Below are 17,197 nucleotides of genomic sequence, written 5' to 3' on the forward strand. Positions count from 1 at the left end.
TTAATTAGACAACGACTTGCAAAAAATTAAATCTAGTAAATTTCTAAGAAATCGGTGTCCACCCAAAAATATTTACATCACGAAATCGTCAAAACATTATGAACGTTTATCAATATAGTTATAGTTACTATTATAGTTACTATTCAAAACTTTATGTTACAATTAAAAATAAATTTAATTTTAAAGATTGAATTACAATTATAAAATGTTATGTTTGGTCTTTGCAGAGCACACAAATGGACCCCAAAATCTGCAGCTATATATATCCGCAGGGTATGCTACAAAATGCATGGATTTTCCAAGACATAAGGTTGTTCATCGCGTCCCTACAAAGCGGTGCAGACGCTTATCTCCGGTCATTTGTGCCCTCGCATGGCGATCCAATAAGCGTCTTCGAGATGGCACTACTCACACCAGGCTCCCGGAAATTCATAGAGGCCTGCATCACACACGGCAAAAAGGGCGACAACTTGAGTAGTGAGGAAGGAGAGGATCTTGAGCACCCGTCCATAGTCCACTTTGCCACCTATTCACTAGATCCTTGCAACCTAGAGGCACTCTTAAAAACAAAGCCCAACATGAACGAAAAGTTCAGAGGAGGGACCCCACTACACTGGATAGTCTTTGAATTGACGGAGGAGAACGAATGCGTGATGCGAGTCTGCATAGAGTTGCTGTTTAAGTATGGAGCCTCACCGAATATCACCGATTTCAGAGAATTTACACCTCTGGAAGTTCTCCTAGCCCGCGTCCAGGCCAGGAAAAAAAAAAATCTGGTTCAGCTCTTCCTTTCCCAGCCTGACCTGGACATCGATAGCTACCGCAATGGCGAGGTGCGCCGCCTGCTGCAGCTGCAGTTCCCGGACTTGACACTCCCGGAGGAGCGCCAAAAGCTGGAGATCAACAAAGAAAGACTCCTTATTAGTGTGACCTGGGGAGACGTACCCCTGTTTGAGCAGCAGTTCGCAGAGTACATGCAGAGTCCCAAGAATGAGAAGGGCAAACAAGTGGACGATCTCCAGGAGACGTTATATGAGCTCACCAAGAGGGCCATAGAACAGGGTAACTGTGAGGTGGTGGAGCTACTGCTCAATGAGCCAAATCTGCAGCTGACCAGCGACTACCGGTGCAGTTTGATGCAATCAGCTATTAATGCCTTGTTTTCGAGCCACAATAATCAGAAATGCTTTGACTTGCTCTTCAACTTCCAATGCGTGGACATAAACGAGTCAAATGCAAGTCATGAGGTGCCCCTTTCCTTTGCGGGGAAATCCGGCAATACGTGGGCGATGAGGAAACTGCTGGAGCATGGCGCCTACATAGGCTCTAAGATCTCCTCTGAAACGTTGCCCATCAAGGACATTCCGCCCGAGATACTCAAAGAACACTTTGACTCCTGCATCACATATAAGGGGCAGCCCAGTGATCCGGATTTCGAAATCATCATCGATTACAAAAACCTGATACCTTATCGAACTCAGGAGGGCAGGGCCTCCGTATCTTTAAAGCAAAAGGACCCTCCGCCCGCCTACAGGGACACGATTAAGGGGGAGCCTTGTGATAGGGATATCGAGGGCTCGATCGATGATAAAAACCCGATATCCCCCGTTTTTTTCAATGAAATGGCCCCCTTCGCTTTCATGGCCAAGTCGACGGAGATGGTAAACCTGCTGCAGCACCCGCTAATCTCGAGCTTCCTCCATCTGAAATGGCGCCGTCTTTCCATGATCTTTTACCTGGACTTACTGATCTTCTTTCTATTCAGCGTCTCCATGTTTGCATACACACTTCTCAAATTGCACGCGAGCGAGCACACGGAATTCCTGTCATTTTCTAGAGCCTCCTCCTGGGTTGGGATTGGCTACCTTATTATTCGGGAGTCCTTCCAGTTCATGATTGCTTCAATTCAGGAGTGGAGGTTATCTAACATTATAGAGTGGACTCTTATCGTACTATCGATCTTTACATGCATTGAATTGGATTTGGACAAGGAGACACAGCGCGTCCTGGCCACTTTGAACATCCTGCTGGTCGTCATGGTCTTCTGCCTACTGGTAGGATCCCAGCCAGTGCTGTGCATTTCCACGCACATGTTCAAGTTGCACGAAATCTCGAACAACTTTGTGAAGAGCTTCTCCCTCTACACAATATTCCTACTGACCCTTAGTCTGTGCTCCTACATGATCTTCGGCAATGTAACGTCGGAACCGGGTTCTGCGAACGAAAAAGATGATTTAATCGACTTATCGGATCCCATCAGTTCTCTGATCAATACCATCTTAAACCATCTGAATAACAGGAACATCACGTTTGCCAGTTCCAACCACTACCTCATTTTCCTGCTCTTTGTGATATTCATGACGGTTGTGATTTTCACTCTGCTGCACGGTCTAGTCGTGAACAACACCCAGGTGAGTACTTATGACTTACATTCTGGTCTTCCAAGGCTTATCCACCCTCCCATGTCAACCAGGAAATCAAGACCCAGGCCGACCTAGAAGGCATCATCAGCCACACCCTCCTGATGAGTCGGTACGAACAAGTCCTAACTGCTCCGTTCTTCAGGAGCATCCATGTGTTGCAGACGATCTGCAAGCGGTGGGTGAGCATCCGCCACAACCAGATTTCCATACAGCCGAACCATGGCAACAAAGTGTTCCCATCCATGCCCATCCTGCCCTGCTGCTGTCCCGTGCTCATCGGAAAGTGCTCCGAGATGAACGACCGGACGGTCAAGATGGCCCAGGCGGTGATCAGCAAACAAATCAGAGCGAAGCAAGAGGTAGTTCAGAATGAGGTCCGTCAAAAGCAAATGCGTCAAGAAATTAACTATAAGACGAATATGTGGAAACGGGGAAGGATGCTGGAGAACAGTGTGACTAAGATCATGGATAATAAAAAGCCCAGGCGGCAAGAGATTAAGGAGGAGCAACTGCGCAATGGAATTGACATGATCGGCTGTCGGTTGAAATATATGGAGCACCAGCTGGATCAGCTGCTCAAGGGAGGCCTAATCTCAAATAAGAAATAATAATGTGCAAAGAGGAGCTATCTAATAGGGCTGATGTTGTATTTACCGCCTTGAAACTTTTACAACGATTTGCCCTTTCTTTATTTTGTACATTATAATTTTCCTATTTTAACCATCGTGACCGTTATTTTATACCTAGCTCAAAGCGATTTTTCGATAGCAATAGCACTGTCATGCCTTATCAATTATTTCAAATTCAAAGAATTCAGTAGATGTACACATTAATACTCTAACAGAAAACAATTGTTGTTCTTTTTGACATAATAAAATCAATCAAATTTTTCCGCAATCGACTGCAGAATCGTTAAGAGGCACGCATTAAGTGCTTTGAAATCAAATTGGATACTAATAATAATTTAACAAAATAATATAATATTATCAATTGTTCATATCAAACCTAAAGTTTTCAATTGTTACTTATAACGAAAAAATAAAATATCATGTTTTTGGCTCTTAAAAATTTAACGGTTTTAAAATTTATCAGCGGGAATTTTGGCTCGTTTCCTCAAATGTGGCGGGAATTTCAGCTGAGCCCGTACTAGTGTAATTAATTATTCGATGACTAACTAAATTTTAATGCCAAAAAGCTGTCAGGCATTTGAAAAGAATAAATAGAAAAGTAATTCTCGAAAGCTTTGAAAAAGAGCTGTGTTGTCTGGTGTAATCCAACAGCAGCGCCATCGTGAGCAATCCGAATCCCTCAAAATACCCTAACGCCAGTTGGGGGATTCTCGGTCGAACCATTTTTCAGTGGAATTCGAAGACTTATGTACGTGCGGATTTCGTGAGGCCACGGCCAGTGCGGAAATTAAAGGTGACACACGGCAGCCGGAGCACCGGGAGCCCAGCAATAGGCCATTACTCATCCAGGTTTCGAGACCATCGATTTGCAGCTCACACAAGGGCAAACAAAAGGAGCCCCCCGCCCCCAAACACACACCCACGCATACTATCGCAGACTCACCCACACACAGCAACGTCACGATGACTGCGCCGCGTCGCCTGCGAAAAGAATTGAGTGATTTGCAGGAGAACACACTGAAGGCCTTCAGGGACATCAAGGCGGACGATGACAACCTGCTGCGCTGGACGGGATTGATTGTGCCGGACAATCCGCCGTACAACAAGGGCGCCTTCCGCATCGAGATCAACTTCCCGGCTGAGTACCCCTTCAAGCCGCCCAAGATCAACTTCAAGACGCGGATCTATCATCCCAATATCGACGAGAAGGGCCAGGTGTGCCTGCCCATCATCAGCACGGAGAACTGGAAGCCGGCCACGCGCACCGACCAGGTGGTGCAGGCCCTGGTGGACCTGATCAACGACCCCGAGCCAGAGCATCCGCTTCGGGCGGAGCTGGCCGAGGAGTTCCTCAAGGATCGCAAGAAGTTCGTGAAGAACGCCGAGGACTACACCAAGAAGCACAGCGAAAAGCGTCCGGCGGACTAGCGGATGGGCGACGGAGGAGGAGGTGGGGAGACCCAGAATCCAAGTACACCCTCGCCACCTTAGTCTTGTGATTTTCAGTTAGTTATTTAATTTCCATTTTCGATCCCCCAAAAACTTCCTTCTGAAATCTTGTAAGCGTATTTCCCCGGCAGAGTACCTAGTTTTGTAAAAGTAGCACTGTAATTTTATGCAAGTGAGAAATACATGTTCGTTATGTTAAAACACAGCCGCTGGCTCTTGGATCGCGGACACCTCGGGATTGGACGCGGGAGCCACCGGCATGGGAAATGATTCCTCGCCCAGCATGCCGCGGAAACAGGTAAGCAGCACGTTGTTATTGTGTTGAATGAGGGCGTTGCTGAATTGGTTCTTCTGCAGCTCCTTGATCTTGAGAAGACAGTGAATGGCTCCAGCCTGCTCGTCCTTCAGGAGTTCCAGCACCTGATCTATCTCATTATTTGCCGCAGATTTAAATTTAGTCAGTGAGAGGGTTTGAGATTGATTGCACTCGAAACTGCAGTCCTGGTAAATCGTTTCCATGAGAAACAGGAGCAAAGAGGCAGAATAGTGGGTGAGGAACAGGAACTTGTGGAAGACAATGCTCTGGGGCTGAAGTTCTCGTACTGCTTTCAGGAGATCAATAAAAAAGCGTCTCTGGGTGGAGTGGAAGCTTTCGTTTTCCGTGGGTGGCAAGTAGTTAAGTGTCTTGTTTTCCAGTTGGCACTTGGGCGCAGACTGCCAGACCGGATCGAGACCAAAGGTGTCCAGGATGCGGAGGCGCAGGAGTAGTATCGGCTCCGAGGCAAACAGGCTGCTCTGCAGATTCTGAACAGGAGCTCCTCTGGAAACATGAAGCTCCAAGATATCCACTCTATCTTTAACGTATGAGTAAACTGGCCTGCCACTGGGACACTTTTCCAACTGGTTGAATTCCCGGCGCAGGCAGTATATCTGCTTGAGAAGATCACCGTGTTTCAAGTTCTCCCGTTCTGTGTAGGACCCTCCGTAAACGGGGACTGAAAAGCCCAGGGCCTTGCTAGTCGCCTCCTTGTCCACGATGCAGAGACTATCCTCCAACAGTTTCACTTTATAGCGACTGTAATAGGTGTTGGATACGAGCCCTCGCAAATGATGGAGGTGTCTCAGATAATGGCGATCATTGGACTCATAGGCATAGATACTTCCCTCAATGGCATCCGACTGGAGCTTCATGTACAACCGGCAAGCAATCTCGTGCTGCATAGTGAAATCCGGAGGGATCTGGGACCTAGCAAACAGAGGCATTACCATTGTGTCATTAGGCTGAGCAAGCTTGGATTGCATCTCTTTCAGTAAATGAGGTAAGCCGGGTGTGTTCCTCTGGTAATTCAGGCAAATTACATAAACTTCGGAATTTCCACGTTTGGATGTAGCGGGCTTAAAGATGTGGACATTTTCAAAGATGCAATTTAGCATGTAGAGAAGGGACACGCTGCAGGCCTCAAAAAGCGTGAACATTTTGACCAGGAAACTTCCTCCACTTGTGAGAATCTTTAAGGCGCTAAGTACTTCAGCGAAAAACAGGCGAACCACAATCTCTTCCTGGCAATCCGGCTGGGCAGCACAATCGATGGAGCCGTCGGCGGTGATCAGATCCACTTGTCCTTGGAAGTCCTCCGAACAGCGTTCCGTCAGATGTTCAATATTGGCTACATCTAGAAGGTTTCCGGTGAGATCCTTGTGGAAGAGCCAGTTGTCTAGCGTGTGGAAGATAAACCTGTCATCGGTGATCATCTGGTTCAAAGCATTGCCCTCGTAATACGGATTTAAGGTGGTCGATCGCCAACGCCAGTTAATCTGCAACAATACATTAGTTAATGATTCTCTTAGAGATTACTTGTTAACTGACTTCATCTGGGGAGTATATACTGTGCAGGTAGTGGTTTAGCGACGCAATAAATGCTCCCGGAGCCTCGCAAAGATGGAGGGTGTTCACCACAGGAGACTTGACTAAAGGATAGCGATGCAGGCACTCGAAGAACTTGCACCAGGCTACGGTCACAAACTCCGCCTTCGTATCGTTCTTTAGCCGCCAAGATACCTCTCCAGAAGGATCTCGCCGGTTGGTGTGAGCACTCCATTCCTGAACCCCATAATCATTAAGTCTGCTTTTCACCGCATTTAGTTGCTCCCGGAGTCCCTGCAGCGCCTCGAATTGGTAAAACTCGCTAAAGAGTGCCTCATTCTGTGAAGGCAACTGCCAGGATTCATTTCCCCGTGGCTTTTGGTAGTGGAACTTCTTCTCGAAGAGTTGCTCCAATTCAGAGTGCCTGATGGATTGGTAGTCCGCCTGAAAAGTCGGAAAATTAGCATACAAGTTAGGATACCGGAGGGTCTTTTGCTCGCCATTGGGTGCGGCTTTCCTTGCAGAGGCGGATGAAAGCTTTGCTTGAGCGGCGAATTCATTTCGGCGCGATTTTAATTAAATTTTGCAAAAACAACACAGAGATCGAAGGTTCACAAAATAGAGATGGACAAAGCTGAACGCGATCCATCGCTATTATAACAGGTTTATAATATCGATGGCAACTGAAAGCCGCGGGTGCTATCGATTAAGATATCGAATTTGAATTTCATTGGCAACCAAGATTTGAAAAATGATTCCCAATATGTCTAGAAAGTGTCTTATTACTAGTTTACTATCCGAACATTTGTAATAAATTATAGTGACCTTTTAATATAATGTGTTGGGGAATAAGATACAAAATTAAAATTTGTACAATGACAAAAATATTATCTCTTTCAAGAAAGAAAAACTAGAATATGAGGAATGTATTCAACAAATTTTGGCTTACAATATTATATGTTAGAATTTTGTAACCTGAAGTGTTAATTTAAGCTGAAGGACTTTATAATAAATAAAGTAAACTTACTCCTGTTCAGATTTCTTCGAGTTTTTCGTTTAGAGAAATGACTTCCTTCTTACCCTCGATACCGATCAACGTCAAAGCATTTCCCTTAGAAATGCGATGTGTGCCTGAAATACCAAACGGCTTATTAAAATTAATTTCTTTGGTTCTATGGATAGTTTTTTAGAAAGCGCAAGCCATACGACAGATAAGGGGCCTTCAAACTACCTGGTTACGAAACTATTGGTCATCATCCGTTAGAGCTTGGATTGTGCATACGAATATTTAATTAAATTTAATTTTATTGATGCGGATACGCCAAAGACGGAACTAGGAGAAATTGTGAAAATGACTTGGTCGGTATCCTCAGATTTTTTACCCCCAGTAGTGGTGTGGCTTTGGAATTTCAGCTTTGACCATCGTGGTCATTGGGTTTATTTCATCGTACATGCTTTGCCGACTTTATGGCCATTTGAACGTGAGTCGTGTGCATATGAATAATAATAACGATATTCAAATTATGAGTTTCCAAAGCTGACAAAAGCAAAGGATCGAATGCCACAGCCTGTAGCGCGACATTGATCGTGAGTAACGTTCTCCGCCTTTCTATATCCCCACATATAAATAGCAGTCGGAGTATATATATGTGCAATGCATATAGGTGTAAGTCCCCAGACCAGTATTTCTGCTGATATGTATATAGAAAAGACCGGCACGTGACTGTTTTGTATAATCGTGCATAAATATCTGTAATGTAATGGCTATAGATGGTTCACAGAAGCCCCGAGAGTCGCTTCGGCGTAATCGTCCCGTGGAGATCTATCCCTTACTCCTTCTGTCTATGTATATCTTTTGCAGCTCCGTCTGAGCGGAAGTAGCTATTGCTGCGCATGCGCCGTGTTTGGCGCTGAATTCTACCCATGGCCCATGCATTTTTGGGGTCCGCTTTTGGGCCGACAAATTCCGATTCCGAAACGACAACGACTCGGACGTGGACACGGCTATTGTTGGCAACAAAATTTTATTTCATTTCATATTTTTCTCAAAAGGGAGTTCATTAATATTCCGGGCAGACGGCGTTGCGCTAAAAAGCGGCTTAAGCGGTGCTCCGTCTCAGCTCGTCTCGCCCCTCCCCGCACCTCTTTCTACCTGTCGCCGCGTACAGGTAAGCCAGTACAGGTATCACCCCCACTCTGCGACGGTGTGCGTGAGCTGGCAACGGGCCGCAATCCCCGTTTTTTCTCCATGTGTGAGTGTCAAATGCCAGCTAATTGAAACTTCTTCAATTGCCGAGGTGTGGTGCTGAGCTCGCCGTTCAGTTTCGGAATCAGTTGCCAATTAGTCTCCATCGCTGACGGATTACACTTGCCATCGTCCGGTAGTCTTAAAATCCATTCCACCAGGCCAACAACATAGGCACACAAAACTTGTTAAGTGCTTTTCAAAACAACAAGCGTTTCATTGATAAAAGCCATTGACAACAAGCGAGTAATAGAAGACCATTTGTGCCCAGTGAGAATATTTTTCGGTGAATGTGTGCGAACTCGGCTTTGGAGTTTTGTATGTTGGATCGATCGTTTTAGCCCAAATCAGTTGGTAAATTGGCAAGATGTCGGCATAGCTGACGTTGAAAAGCGATTTTAAAGAGCGCTATGCTGCATCTAGTCAGTTGCTCAATTGAATAGTCATCGAGATCGAAAGTCTAGCACTAAAAAACTGTTTAAATACAATACAATCGAATGTTTACCTATGTATTTTCGATAATGAACTTGAATACTTGATGTTGAAGCAGATATGGTAAAGTAAATGATCTGAAAAGCTGATCTACAATATTAAATAATTTTTAAATGTTTTAAATTTTAGTTTATTGCAGATGTGGTTCGAAAAGAGAGATGATTATTAACACAAAAAAATGCGATCTAATACAAACAATAATATAGATTCCAATTGTAAGGGCAAAAAATGATCTTTTAAGTGTTGTTACGATGGATTCTAAGAACTAGTTTGAGAGGACATTTCTAGCATTAGGACGAGTGTCATTGATAGATATCGTCTAAGCTTTATTTTCTGAATTAACCGCGAAATAACCTAACCTTAACCTAACCTGGAGTTGTAATCCACAAAAAACTTAAGCGGTAGGCATTAAAAATTATTGGAAACTACGTGAGCTACGTGGTTCGATGGAGCCTACAAAAGTTGCGCTCAATGTTTCAAACTTTTTAGGCTTATCTGTAGTACTTTTAAAGCAACGCCTATGTGTAGCGTCCATTTTTCCCCCTACACGTTCATGAAATTAGCCCGGAAGGAGTCTCTTTGGAAAACTCCGGCACAAAAATGCACAAGGATGAAAATGTGCCGGCCAATTTGATCCAGGCCACGAATAATAGACTCTTACTCTATGATACAAGGGCAGCGAAAGCGGAAGCAATGCATTTGTAAGCCATTTTTCATAAAGAAGTGGACTTTTCTTTAGATATAAGCAAACTAGTGGTCTTCTTTTTATATGTATAAGTAATAATGTCAAATTTGTCTCCCCAATTAAGCTTATTGCCAATAAATATAGTATCTGTTAATACAAATGGTTGTTTTGATTTTATATATACTTTTCAGTTATTCATTTGACCAATTTAACAAATAAATTCAAAAAGCGGTGAAATCGATTCCACAGCCGATAGGCAGTGCTAAAAATCGAAGTAGGCCAAACGATGCTATCGATGGTCTTACTCGCTGGCAGTCCATCTCTAAACAGCTGTTTTGTTTAACAAAACACAATTCTTTGCCAATTGTTTACAAAAACACTCGATAAGAAGTTAATCAAACAATTAGAGAGCGGTTGAAGGCTGGCCAATCTAAGACAGAACTATTCCATAAGTGATGGACAGCCAGGTAAGTGGGCAGAAGTACTTACGCCTGTTAAATACCCGACCGAAAATTTAGTAACTACTACTTGTTTACCTGTGACTGTGGCAAAATTATCGCTGCACAGCAATTAGTTGTACTTATCAAGGCGCCCATTGTGATAAATCTAAATACACAAGCAATAGCGTGTCTCCAGTATTTGGCCACTGCCGCAGAGTGACGTAATTGCGTTGGGGGCGTTGCCTTTGTTTCCATTTCATCGAGATAATAAATATACATTTTATGTTTTGCCCAGGCACCGATCGATGATCTACTGCTGGACATTGTAGACAATGCTTGGCGCATGGAAGTTCTGCCCTTCGACCAGATTCTAGTACCACGCGAAAAGCTACCCGATCCAGAGGCGGACGGCGGTGATTCACACCTGACTGTAAGCGAGCAGGTAAGAAATTGTTATGGGATTCGGGAAGTAAATCTCTTATTTTAATTCTTTCGCTTCCGGCAGGAGCAAAAGTGGACTGATCTGGCGTTGGGCTCACTGGCCCCAGACGCAGCACTCATCGATCAGCTCAACATCACCTCTATCTAACCAAGGACCGTGAGTCCACGGGCGAGCGCCACCGCCTCGCCCACCAGCCTGTTGGCGCCTCAGGCCCAACTATTAACACCCCGGCAACATGACTAGCAACAACCAGAGCACCACCTTGAACCACCAGCACCTGCATTCGCCCTCCAAACTCACCGAATTCGCCCGCAACTTCGAGGACAAGCCGGAGACGCTCTTCGGCCGGGTAGTGAACAAGATCCAGAATGTCTATAACCAGAGCTACAACACCGTCAATGACATATCCAGCGGGAGCAGCAGCAGTGCCTCCTCGCAGTCCGTGCAAGCGGTTGGCAAGTCGCAGTTCTTCAGTGAGACCCAGACGCCCGCTCCTGAGGTCGTCGATGTGGAGACTGCAAGCGTGAGCTCGGTCCGCCCGCAGCCACCAACCACGCTCAGCATAAGGACCAATAGTGAGTCACGAAGCACGGGCACCTCTAGCAACACCGCCGCCGAGGATTCGGAGGCCAGTGAGCGCGTCGAGGCGCTGCCGATGCCGATCAGCGAAGCGAATCAGGGGCGCACCGTTTCCAATGTGCTCAAGCACATCAGCAATATTGTGGCTACAAAAAACAATAATGTGAGTAAAAGTTTGGTTTCCATTATCGCCTAAACAAAATAAAAAAATATGGAGAGGAAATGAATCACAGCAATATTTTAGATATTCTTTAACAGATATGTATGTTGACTAATTGGTGGCTGAAAATATCTTGAAATTGCCTTAAAATATATTTTTCAGCCAAGGGGATAAGTTGAACAATATAAAGTGAATATAAATAATTTTATTATTTACAAACTACAAAGTTAAAAGACTTAAATTTAACTTCATTTGCTGTTGTCGCAAAGGCAAATGATGTATTTTGGTTAAGTTAAATTTATAAAGATAATATTTTTTAATTTTTTGGATACGTATAACTATTTCATCTATGAATTTCTTTTCAGGATCTGCGTAACTATAAGGACACAGAGCTGCAGCGCTTCTGGATGCCCGATTCGAAGGCCAAGGAGTGCTACGACTGCTCCCAGAAGTTCTCCACCTTCCGGCGAAAGCACCACTGTCGGCTATGTGGCCAGATCTTCTGCTCCAAGTGCTGCAACCAGGTGGTGCCCGGCATGATCATCCGCTGCGATGGTGACCTCAAGGTGTGCAACTACTGCTCCAAGATAGTGCTGACCTTCCTGAAATCCTCTAGCTCTGAGATGGGCCAGGACCTGCAGGCACTGCAGCAGCACTTGAGTAACAAACTGGAGGTCCAAGACAGTGGCACGCCGCATGCGAAGCATCCGGAGCAGCAAAGGGCACCGCTTTCCCGGAAGACATCCGTTGGCTACCAGGAGGAGCGATTTAGTTCGCATCCTACGTACACCACCCTTTCCATTGACGATCGCAAGAACATTCTGCAGCAGTCAAACTCTTTGATTACGCTGCACGAGGAGATGCAGCGGGACCTGCCCGCCCAAAACTGTGGCCAGCGTCTGATCGAGTTCCTCAACAGCAATAACAAGTCAGCAAACGAGGTACAGGCAGTGGCCATACTGAATGCAATGCTGGCTGCTGGGTTCCTTGAGCCCATCGTTCCGGATCCCGAGCAGATGGAGTTTGATCCAACGCTGCACTACAAGTTCTCCAAAAGCAGTAGCTCGGATACATCCCGTACGATCAGTCCGCAGTTTGAAGCAGCTCCCCATGCGGAGCCACAGCCACCCAAATCAATGGATCAATCAGCTGAAGAAAAGGAAAAGGAGCTGGAAAACGAACTTGAGAACGATCGGTGCTTTACCACAGCCACTTCCAAGCTTCTCGGATCCTACTGCGAGCACGAAGAGCAGCTGCTGGCGCAAATGTTGCGCGCCCATAACCTGGACCAGGAATGGGACAAGGTGCTCCAGATGCTCTGCTCCACAGCAGCCAATCACTTCAAGCCGGAGCACTGCACGAACGATCTGATGGACATTCGCAACTATGTGAACTTTAAGAAGGTGCCGGGTGGCAGACGCAAGGACTCGAAGATTGTTCATGGGGTAGCCTTCTCTAAGAACGTGGCTCACAAGGACATGGCCACAAGTGTTGAATTTCCCCGCATCCTGCTGCTACAGTGTCCTATCGTCTATGAGCGTATTGAGGGCAAATTCGTGACTATAGAGACGGTGCTGCTGCAGGAGAAAGAGTATTTGCGCAATGTCTGTGCCCGCATCATGAGCTTCACACCCAACGTTGTGCTCGTCCACAAGAATGTGGCAGGCATTGCTCAGGATCTTCTCAGATCCTATGGAGTAACCCTCGTCTTGGATGTGAAACTCTCAGTGATGGAACGTCTGTCACGTACTTTGCAGTGCGACATCGTCAGTTCCATCGAGTCGAATATAACCATGCCCAAGCTGGGCTACTGCAATGAGTTTTACATACGCAACTACAATGGAAAGACGCTTATGTTCTTCGAAAAGCTAACTAATCCCCGGGGATACACCTGTCTTCTGCGGGGAGGAAGCAATGCGGAACTCACAAGGGTCAAGCGTGTGGCTTCGGCGCTGCTTTTCGCCCGCTACAACTGGCGTTTGGAGATGTCTTTCTTGCTGAATGAGTTCGCCCAGCCGCTTAGTCCCAAGCCTTCGATTTTCGACTCTAAGGAAACCAGTCCCAAAACGGAAACAGAGGCGGAACTTCGGGCTAAACGGCCTGCTATTTTAGAGCGCAAATCGGAGGATAAGATAACCACCATTATCAGCGAGAATGTGCCTGATTTTACGGATCCACTGCGTGCGAGCCAATCCGAGGCCTTGTCCACTTTACCATGTGCCTTACCAGTGGTGGAGGCCCTGGCCGTGGAACAGCGTTACGATAATAGATTCCGCACAGCACTCAGCTCCACGGTGCTCTCTGTCAGCCCCTTCCTCACATTCCCACTTCCTTATTTGGAGACCGAGCAGGGTCGAAAATGCAAGCTGCGCAAGCTGTTTCCGGCCGAGCTGTACTTCTCCAAGCAATGGTCACGTACGGGATTGGAAAGGCCAGATAGCACGGGAGACACCGAAGCGGCCAAATCGGAGCCGGGCAACAAAGAGAACCAGCTGCAGTTGCTTCCGGCTCATGATTTTGTGCAGATGAAGATCACGGCGCCTGCAAGCAGTCGCGACATTCAGTCTAAGCTGGCCGAATTCCGGTCCTTCGGAGGTCGCTTACCCAAGGGCAAGGCTCCCAGTAAGCACAAAATCTTAGCCATCTATGAATTCATATCAATATCACTCCTTTATCCCACAGTGCTTCGGCCGAAGAAAAAGAACGCGGAGGTCATTCAGCGGCCGCAAAAGGTCAGCGAGGAGCAGCTGTACAAGGATGCCCTGGATCCGCAGAACCACCAGCGGCTTCCGGTGCTCTTCTGCAGTTTCCACTACAATCCAAAGGGCGTGTCCTCCTTCTGTAAGCTTCCCATGCTTCTGGACATGAAGTTTTACGGCCAGTATGATATCATGCTAGAGCAATTCCTCCAGCGTTACTGTTGTCTCTTCAACTCGATGTGCCCATCCTGCAATCTGCCGATGCTGGGTCATGTGCGTCGGTATGTCCACTCGCTGGGTTGCGTCCATGTTTACCTAACCGAGGACTTAACCCGTTCCGACCCGAAGCGTATATACTTCACCTCTTGGTGCAGTATATGCAATGCCACCACTCCCACGATTCCGCTCGCCGATTCCGCAAAGTGCCTATCGCTGGCCAAATACCTGGAGATGCGTTTCCATGGCCACGCCTACAAACGACGGCCTCTCCTGGCGGACGCAGAGCAGGGCGGCAGTCCATGCGAGCACTCCTTGCATCGTGATTATGTGCACCACTTTAGCTTCCGCGGAGTGGGCGCCAAGTTTCAGTATACGCCTGTTGAGGTCTGGGAAACGGATCTCCCTTCGCTGACTTTGCAGCTGGATCTTCCGAAACCCTTTCCCAGCTCCCAAGCCCAGGAGGAGATCAAGAACTTCTCGGTGCGGGGTCACGAGGTGTACAACAGGATTCACGAGCGTATTGCTGACCTCGCCACCGAGGAGGAGAACTCGCCGCTGGTGCAGCAACTGAAGACCATGCTCACCCACGACCAGTTCATCTTCAAGCAAAAGATCGAGATCGTGCACACGCTGCTCACGGATAACAGGGCCACCGCCTTTGATACCTGCGATGCCTTGGCCATGGCGCGGAGAGCTCTGGCCGAGAGCATCGAGCTGTGGGGTCCGCGGTTGCAGGAGATCGAGAAGCTGACTGCCAAGCAGGCGCATCACATCGACTCCGGGACCATCTGCACGGAGGAACTGAGGCCGGAGCAGGTCCAGTCGGTGGACTCCTCCAAAGCTGCCAGCTCTAATTTGTCAAAGGATAGTGAAGCCTTGGAGTGTCCAAGCGAAGACACCGAAACCATTGCATCCAGCAGTCAATCGATTTTGGACAAGAAATTCTCTATTGACCAGCTCCTGGCCTCCACCGTGAATGGGTATTCGGATAAGAAGTCGATCAAGAAGATTCTCACCCAGCTTTTGCCCTCGGCCAATCAGGTTAATCCGCTGCAGTCCCCTTTTCCCGCGCAGGATCACCTTACGCTGCCATTGGGTAGCATTCCCATTCACGTTCGAGAAACAGATCTGAGTTCCGTGATTGCTTATAGTCTGACCTCTGCGGACTATCAAAGGGCAATAGATGAGGTGGAGGCCAACTCCTCTGCATCCCATTCAAGTCCCCAGCTGAAGCGGAAGATTCCGCTGGGGGAGAGCCAAAGTGATGCCGAGGACAGTCCGAGCCTATCGCGCACTTCGAGCAACACCAGTGCCGCCAACAATGCGCCTGTTCCTCCTCCAGCTGCCGCTCCTCCGGCTGCCGAACCCGAGGAGAAGAGCAAGGAGCGCACCAAGCAGCCGCCGAGTGCACATATCACACTGGCGTTCCAGGACGGCAGTTGCCAGTTCCAGTGCAAGATATATTTTGCCCGAGAGTTCGATGCAATGCGGTCCAAGAACTTGAAGCCGCCAAAGCTGGACAAGTCCCTGTACCGCCGGCTGGAAAGGAGCAAGATGCGCGAGGAGCTAAGAATCTCACAGAGTCGCACCGGGTCCGAAATGGAGCTGGTGCGCAAGCCCAGCGACGTTGGAGGTCCTCGGAACGCCGAGGAGGAGTCGAATCTTGAAGAGGACGCTAGGATAGCTCTAGCGCGAAGCCTTTGCAAAAGCGTCCAGTGGGAGGCGAGGGGCGGCAAATCGGGATCCCGCTTTTGCAAGACGCTGGGTAAGCTACAGCATAAATACAATACGCATCCCAATTCTTATTAGCGTTTATTACCACCAGATGATCGCTTCGTGCTCAAGGAAATGAACTCCAAGGACATGACCATCTTTGAGCCATTTGCTCCGAAATATTTTGAATACATCGAGAGGTGCCAGCAGCAGCAGCTGCCCACTCTGCTGGCCAAGATCTTTGGCGTCTTTAAAGTCAGCGTGAAAAAGAAGGAGTGAGTTTTGTTAATTATATATGTCAATTTCCGTTGATAACCCTAAACACTTTCTGAACTTTAGCTCCTTTGTGGAACGTTCGGTGATGGTCATGGAGAATCTGTTTTACGGCTGCGAAATCGAGAACAAGTTCGATTTGAAGGGCTCAGAGAGAAATCGATTGGTGGATCCCAGCAACCAGCAAGGAGAAATTGTCCTGCTGGATGAGAATCTAGTGCAGAGTTAGTTGTTCTTCTCCACAAGTCTCTTGAACTTTACAAACTTAACTTTAATATGTTACAGTGTCCTGGTCGAAGCCTTTGTATGTTCTGTCCCACAGCAAAACAGTCCTTAGGGATGCCATACAGCGAGATTCCTCCTTCCTGGAGAAGAATCTCGTCATGGACTACTCACTTTTGGTGGGTTTGGACAAGAAAAACAGCGTTCTGGTTTTGGGAATAATAGGTAGAATTTAGAGCTCAATTAACTCTTTGAATTGCGATACTTAAAAATTTTTACATTATAGATTACATTCGCACCTTCACCCTGGATAAACGAGTGGAATCAATTATCAAGGGATCGGGCATCCTGGGCGGCAAGGGCAAGGATCCCACGGTAGTCAATCCGGAGCGCTACAAGCAACGCTTCATCGACGCCATGGATCGCTACTTCCTCACAGTTCCGGATCGGTGGGAGGGCCTCTCCAAGGTCTGATCCCCGACACCACCCACACAAAGTGCACACACTAGTTAACATAGCTGTAGACGCAATAAAGTGGACGCCAATCCAACTCAATCCGATTCCACAACACTTTGTCAGTAAGCATTTCCTATGCCGCAGGCGAATTGATTTAGCCTTGACCCGCATCCGCATCCACACCCGCAGCCCGGAAGCCACCGCTGC

At 47.2% G+C, this 17,197-nt stretch overlaps 5 protein-coding genes across 5 annotated transcripts; 4 read left to right on the forward strand and 1 right to left on the reverse strand.

The window, feature by feature from the left end:
* Positions 1 to 398: 398 nt before the first annotated feature.
* Positions 399 to 3,031, forward strand: LOC108042384 (transient receptor potential cation channel protein painless-like). Its single transcript, XM_044457874.1, has 2 exons — positions 399 to 2,411; positions 2,474 to 3,031. The coding sequence occupies exons 1-2, from the start codon at positions 399 to 401 to the stop codon at positions 3,029 to 3,031; spliced, it is 2,571 nt and encodes an 856-aa protein (XP_044313809.1).
* A 724-nt stretch (positions 3,032 to 3,755) lies between these two features.
* On the forward strand, positions 3,756 to 4,706 carry LOC108042428 (ubiquitin-conjugating enzyme E2-18 kDa). Its single transcript, XM_017120687.1, has 2 exons — positions 3,756 to 3,845; positions 3,925 to 4,706. Exon 2 carries the CDS (start codon positions 4,016 to 4,018, stop codon positions 4,478 to 4,480), a length of 465 nt encoding a protein of 154 aa, XP_016976176.1. The 5' UTR covers positions 3,756 to 3,845; positions 3,925 to 4,015; the 3' UTR covers positions 4,481 to 4,706.
* LOC108042427 (cap-specific mRNA (nucleoside-2'-O-)-methyltransferase 2) lies at positions 4,642 to 7,064 on the reverse strand. The gene is made up of 3 exons (XM_017120686.2): positions 6,866 to 7,064; positions 6,369 to 6,809; positions 4,642 to 6,316 (listed from the first exon to the last, which is right to left on the reverse strand). The coding sequence occupies exons 1-3, from the start codon at positions 6,923 to 6,925 to the stop codon at positions 4,697 to 4,699; spliced, it is 2,121 nt and encodes a 706-aa protein (XP_016976175.1). The 5' UTR covers positions 6,926 to 7,064; the 3' UTR covers positions 4,642 to 4,696.
* A 3,043-nt stretch (positions 7,065 to 10,107) lies between these two features.
* On the forward strand, positions 10,108 to 10,847 carry LOC108042396 (anaphase-promoting complex subunit 13). The gene is made up of 3 exons (XM_017120649.2): positions 10,108 to 10,254; positions 10,523 to 10,669; positions 10,733 to 10,847. The coding sequence occupies exons 1-3, from the start codon at positions 10,243 to 10,245 to the stop codon at positions 10,814 to 10,816; spliced, it is 243 nt and encodes an 80-aa protein (XP_016976138.1). The 5' UTR covers positions 10,108 to 10,242; the 3' UTR covers positions 10,817 to 10,847.
* A 57-nt stretch (positions 10,848 to 10,904) lies between these two features.
* Positions 10,905 to 17,094, forward strand: LOC108042394 (putative 1-phosphatidylinositol 3-phosphate 5-kinase). The gene is made up of 7 exons (XM_017120646.2): positions 10,905 to 11,411; positions 11,774 to 14,030; positions 14,091 to 16,091; positions 16,152 to 16,314; positions 16,379 to 16,536; positions 16,598 to 16,759; positions 16,821 to 17,094. The coding sequence occupies exons 1-7, from the start codon at positions 10,905 to 10,907 to the stop codon at positions 17,006 to 17,008; spliced, it is 5,436 nt and encodes a 1,811-aa protein (XP_016976135.1). The 3' UTR covers positions 17,009 to 17,094.
* The last annotated feature ends 103 nt before the right edge of the window (positions 17,095 to 17,197 follow it).

Source organism: Drosophila rhopaloa, unplaced genomic scaffold (genome assembly GCF_018152115.1).
Source record: "Drosophila rhopaloa isolate 14029-0021.01 unplaced genomic scaffold, ASM1815211v1 contig_115, whole genome shotgun sequence".
NCBI lineage: Eukaryota > Metazoa > Arthropoda > Insecta > Diptera > Drosophilidae > Drosophila > Drosophila rhopaloa.

What these genes read in the sequence shown, in the direction of transcription:
- LOC108042428 (XM_017120687.1), top strand. Translation starts at nt 4,016, where the DNA reads ATGACTGCGCCGCGTCGCCTGCGAAAAGAATTGAGTGATTTGCAGGAG.
- LOC108042384 (XM_044457874.1), top strand. Translation starts at nt 399, where the DNA reads ATGGCACTACTCACACCAGGCTCCCGGAAATTCATAGAGGCCTGCATC. An exon ending in TAGTCGTGAACAACACCCAG is followed by an intron (nt 2,412 to 2,473) that starts GTGAGTACTTAT and finishes CATGTCAACCAG; the next exon opens with GAAATCAAGACCCAGGCCGA.
- LOC108042427 (XM_017120686.2), bottom strand. Translation starts at nt 6,925, where the DNA reads ATGAATTCGCCGCTCAAGCAAAGCTTTCATCCGCCTCTGCAAGGAAAG. An exon ending in AAGGAAAGCCGCACCCAATG is followed by an intron (nt 6,810 to 6,865) that starts GCGAGCAAAAGA and finishes CCGACTTTTCAG; the next exon opens with GCGGACTACCAATCCATCAG. An exon ending in GTATATACTCCCCAGATGAA is followed by an intron (nt 6,317 to 6,368) that starts GTCAGTTAACAA and finishes GTATTGTTGCAG; the next exon opens with ATTAACTGGCGTTGGCGATC.
- LOC108042396 (XM_017120649.2), top strand. An exon ending in ACCTGACTGTAAGCGAGCAG is followed by an intron (nt 10,670 to 10,732) that starts GTAAGAAATTGT and finishes CGCTTCCGGCAG; the next exon opens with GAGCAAAAGTGGACTGATCT.
- LOC108042394 (XM_017120646.2), top strand. Translation starts at nt 10,905, where the DNA reads ATGACTAGCAACAACCAGAGCACCACCTTGAACCACCAGCACCTGCAT. An exon ending in GGATGAGAATCTAGTGCAGA is followed by an intron (nt 16,537 to 16,597) that starts GTTAGTTGTTCT and finishes AATATGTTACAG; the next exon opens with TGTCCTGGTCGAAGCCTTTG. An exon ending in TCTGGTTTTGGGAATAATAG is followed by an intron (nt 16,760 to 16,820) that starts GTAGAATTTAGA and finishes TTTACATTATAG; the next exon opens with ATTACATTCGCACCTTCACC.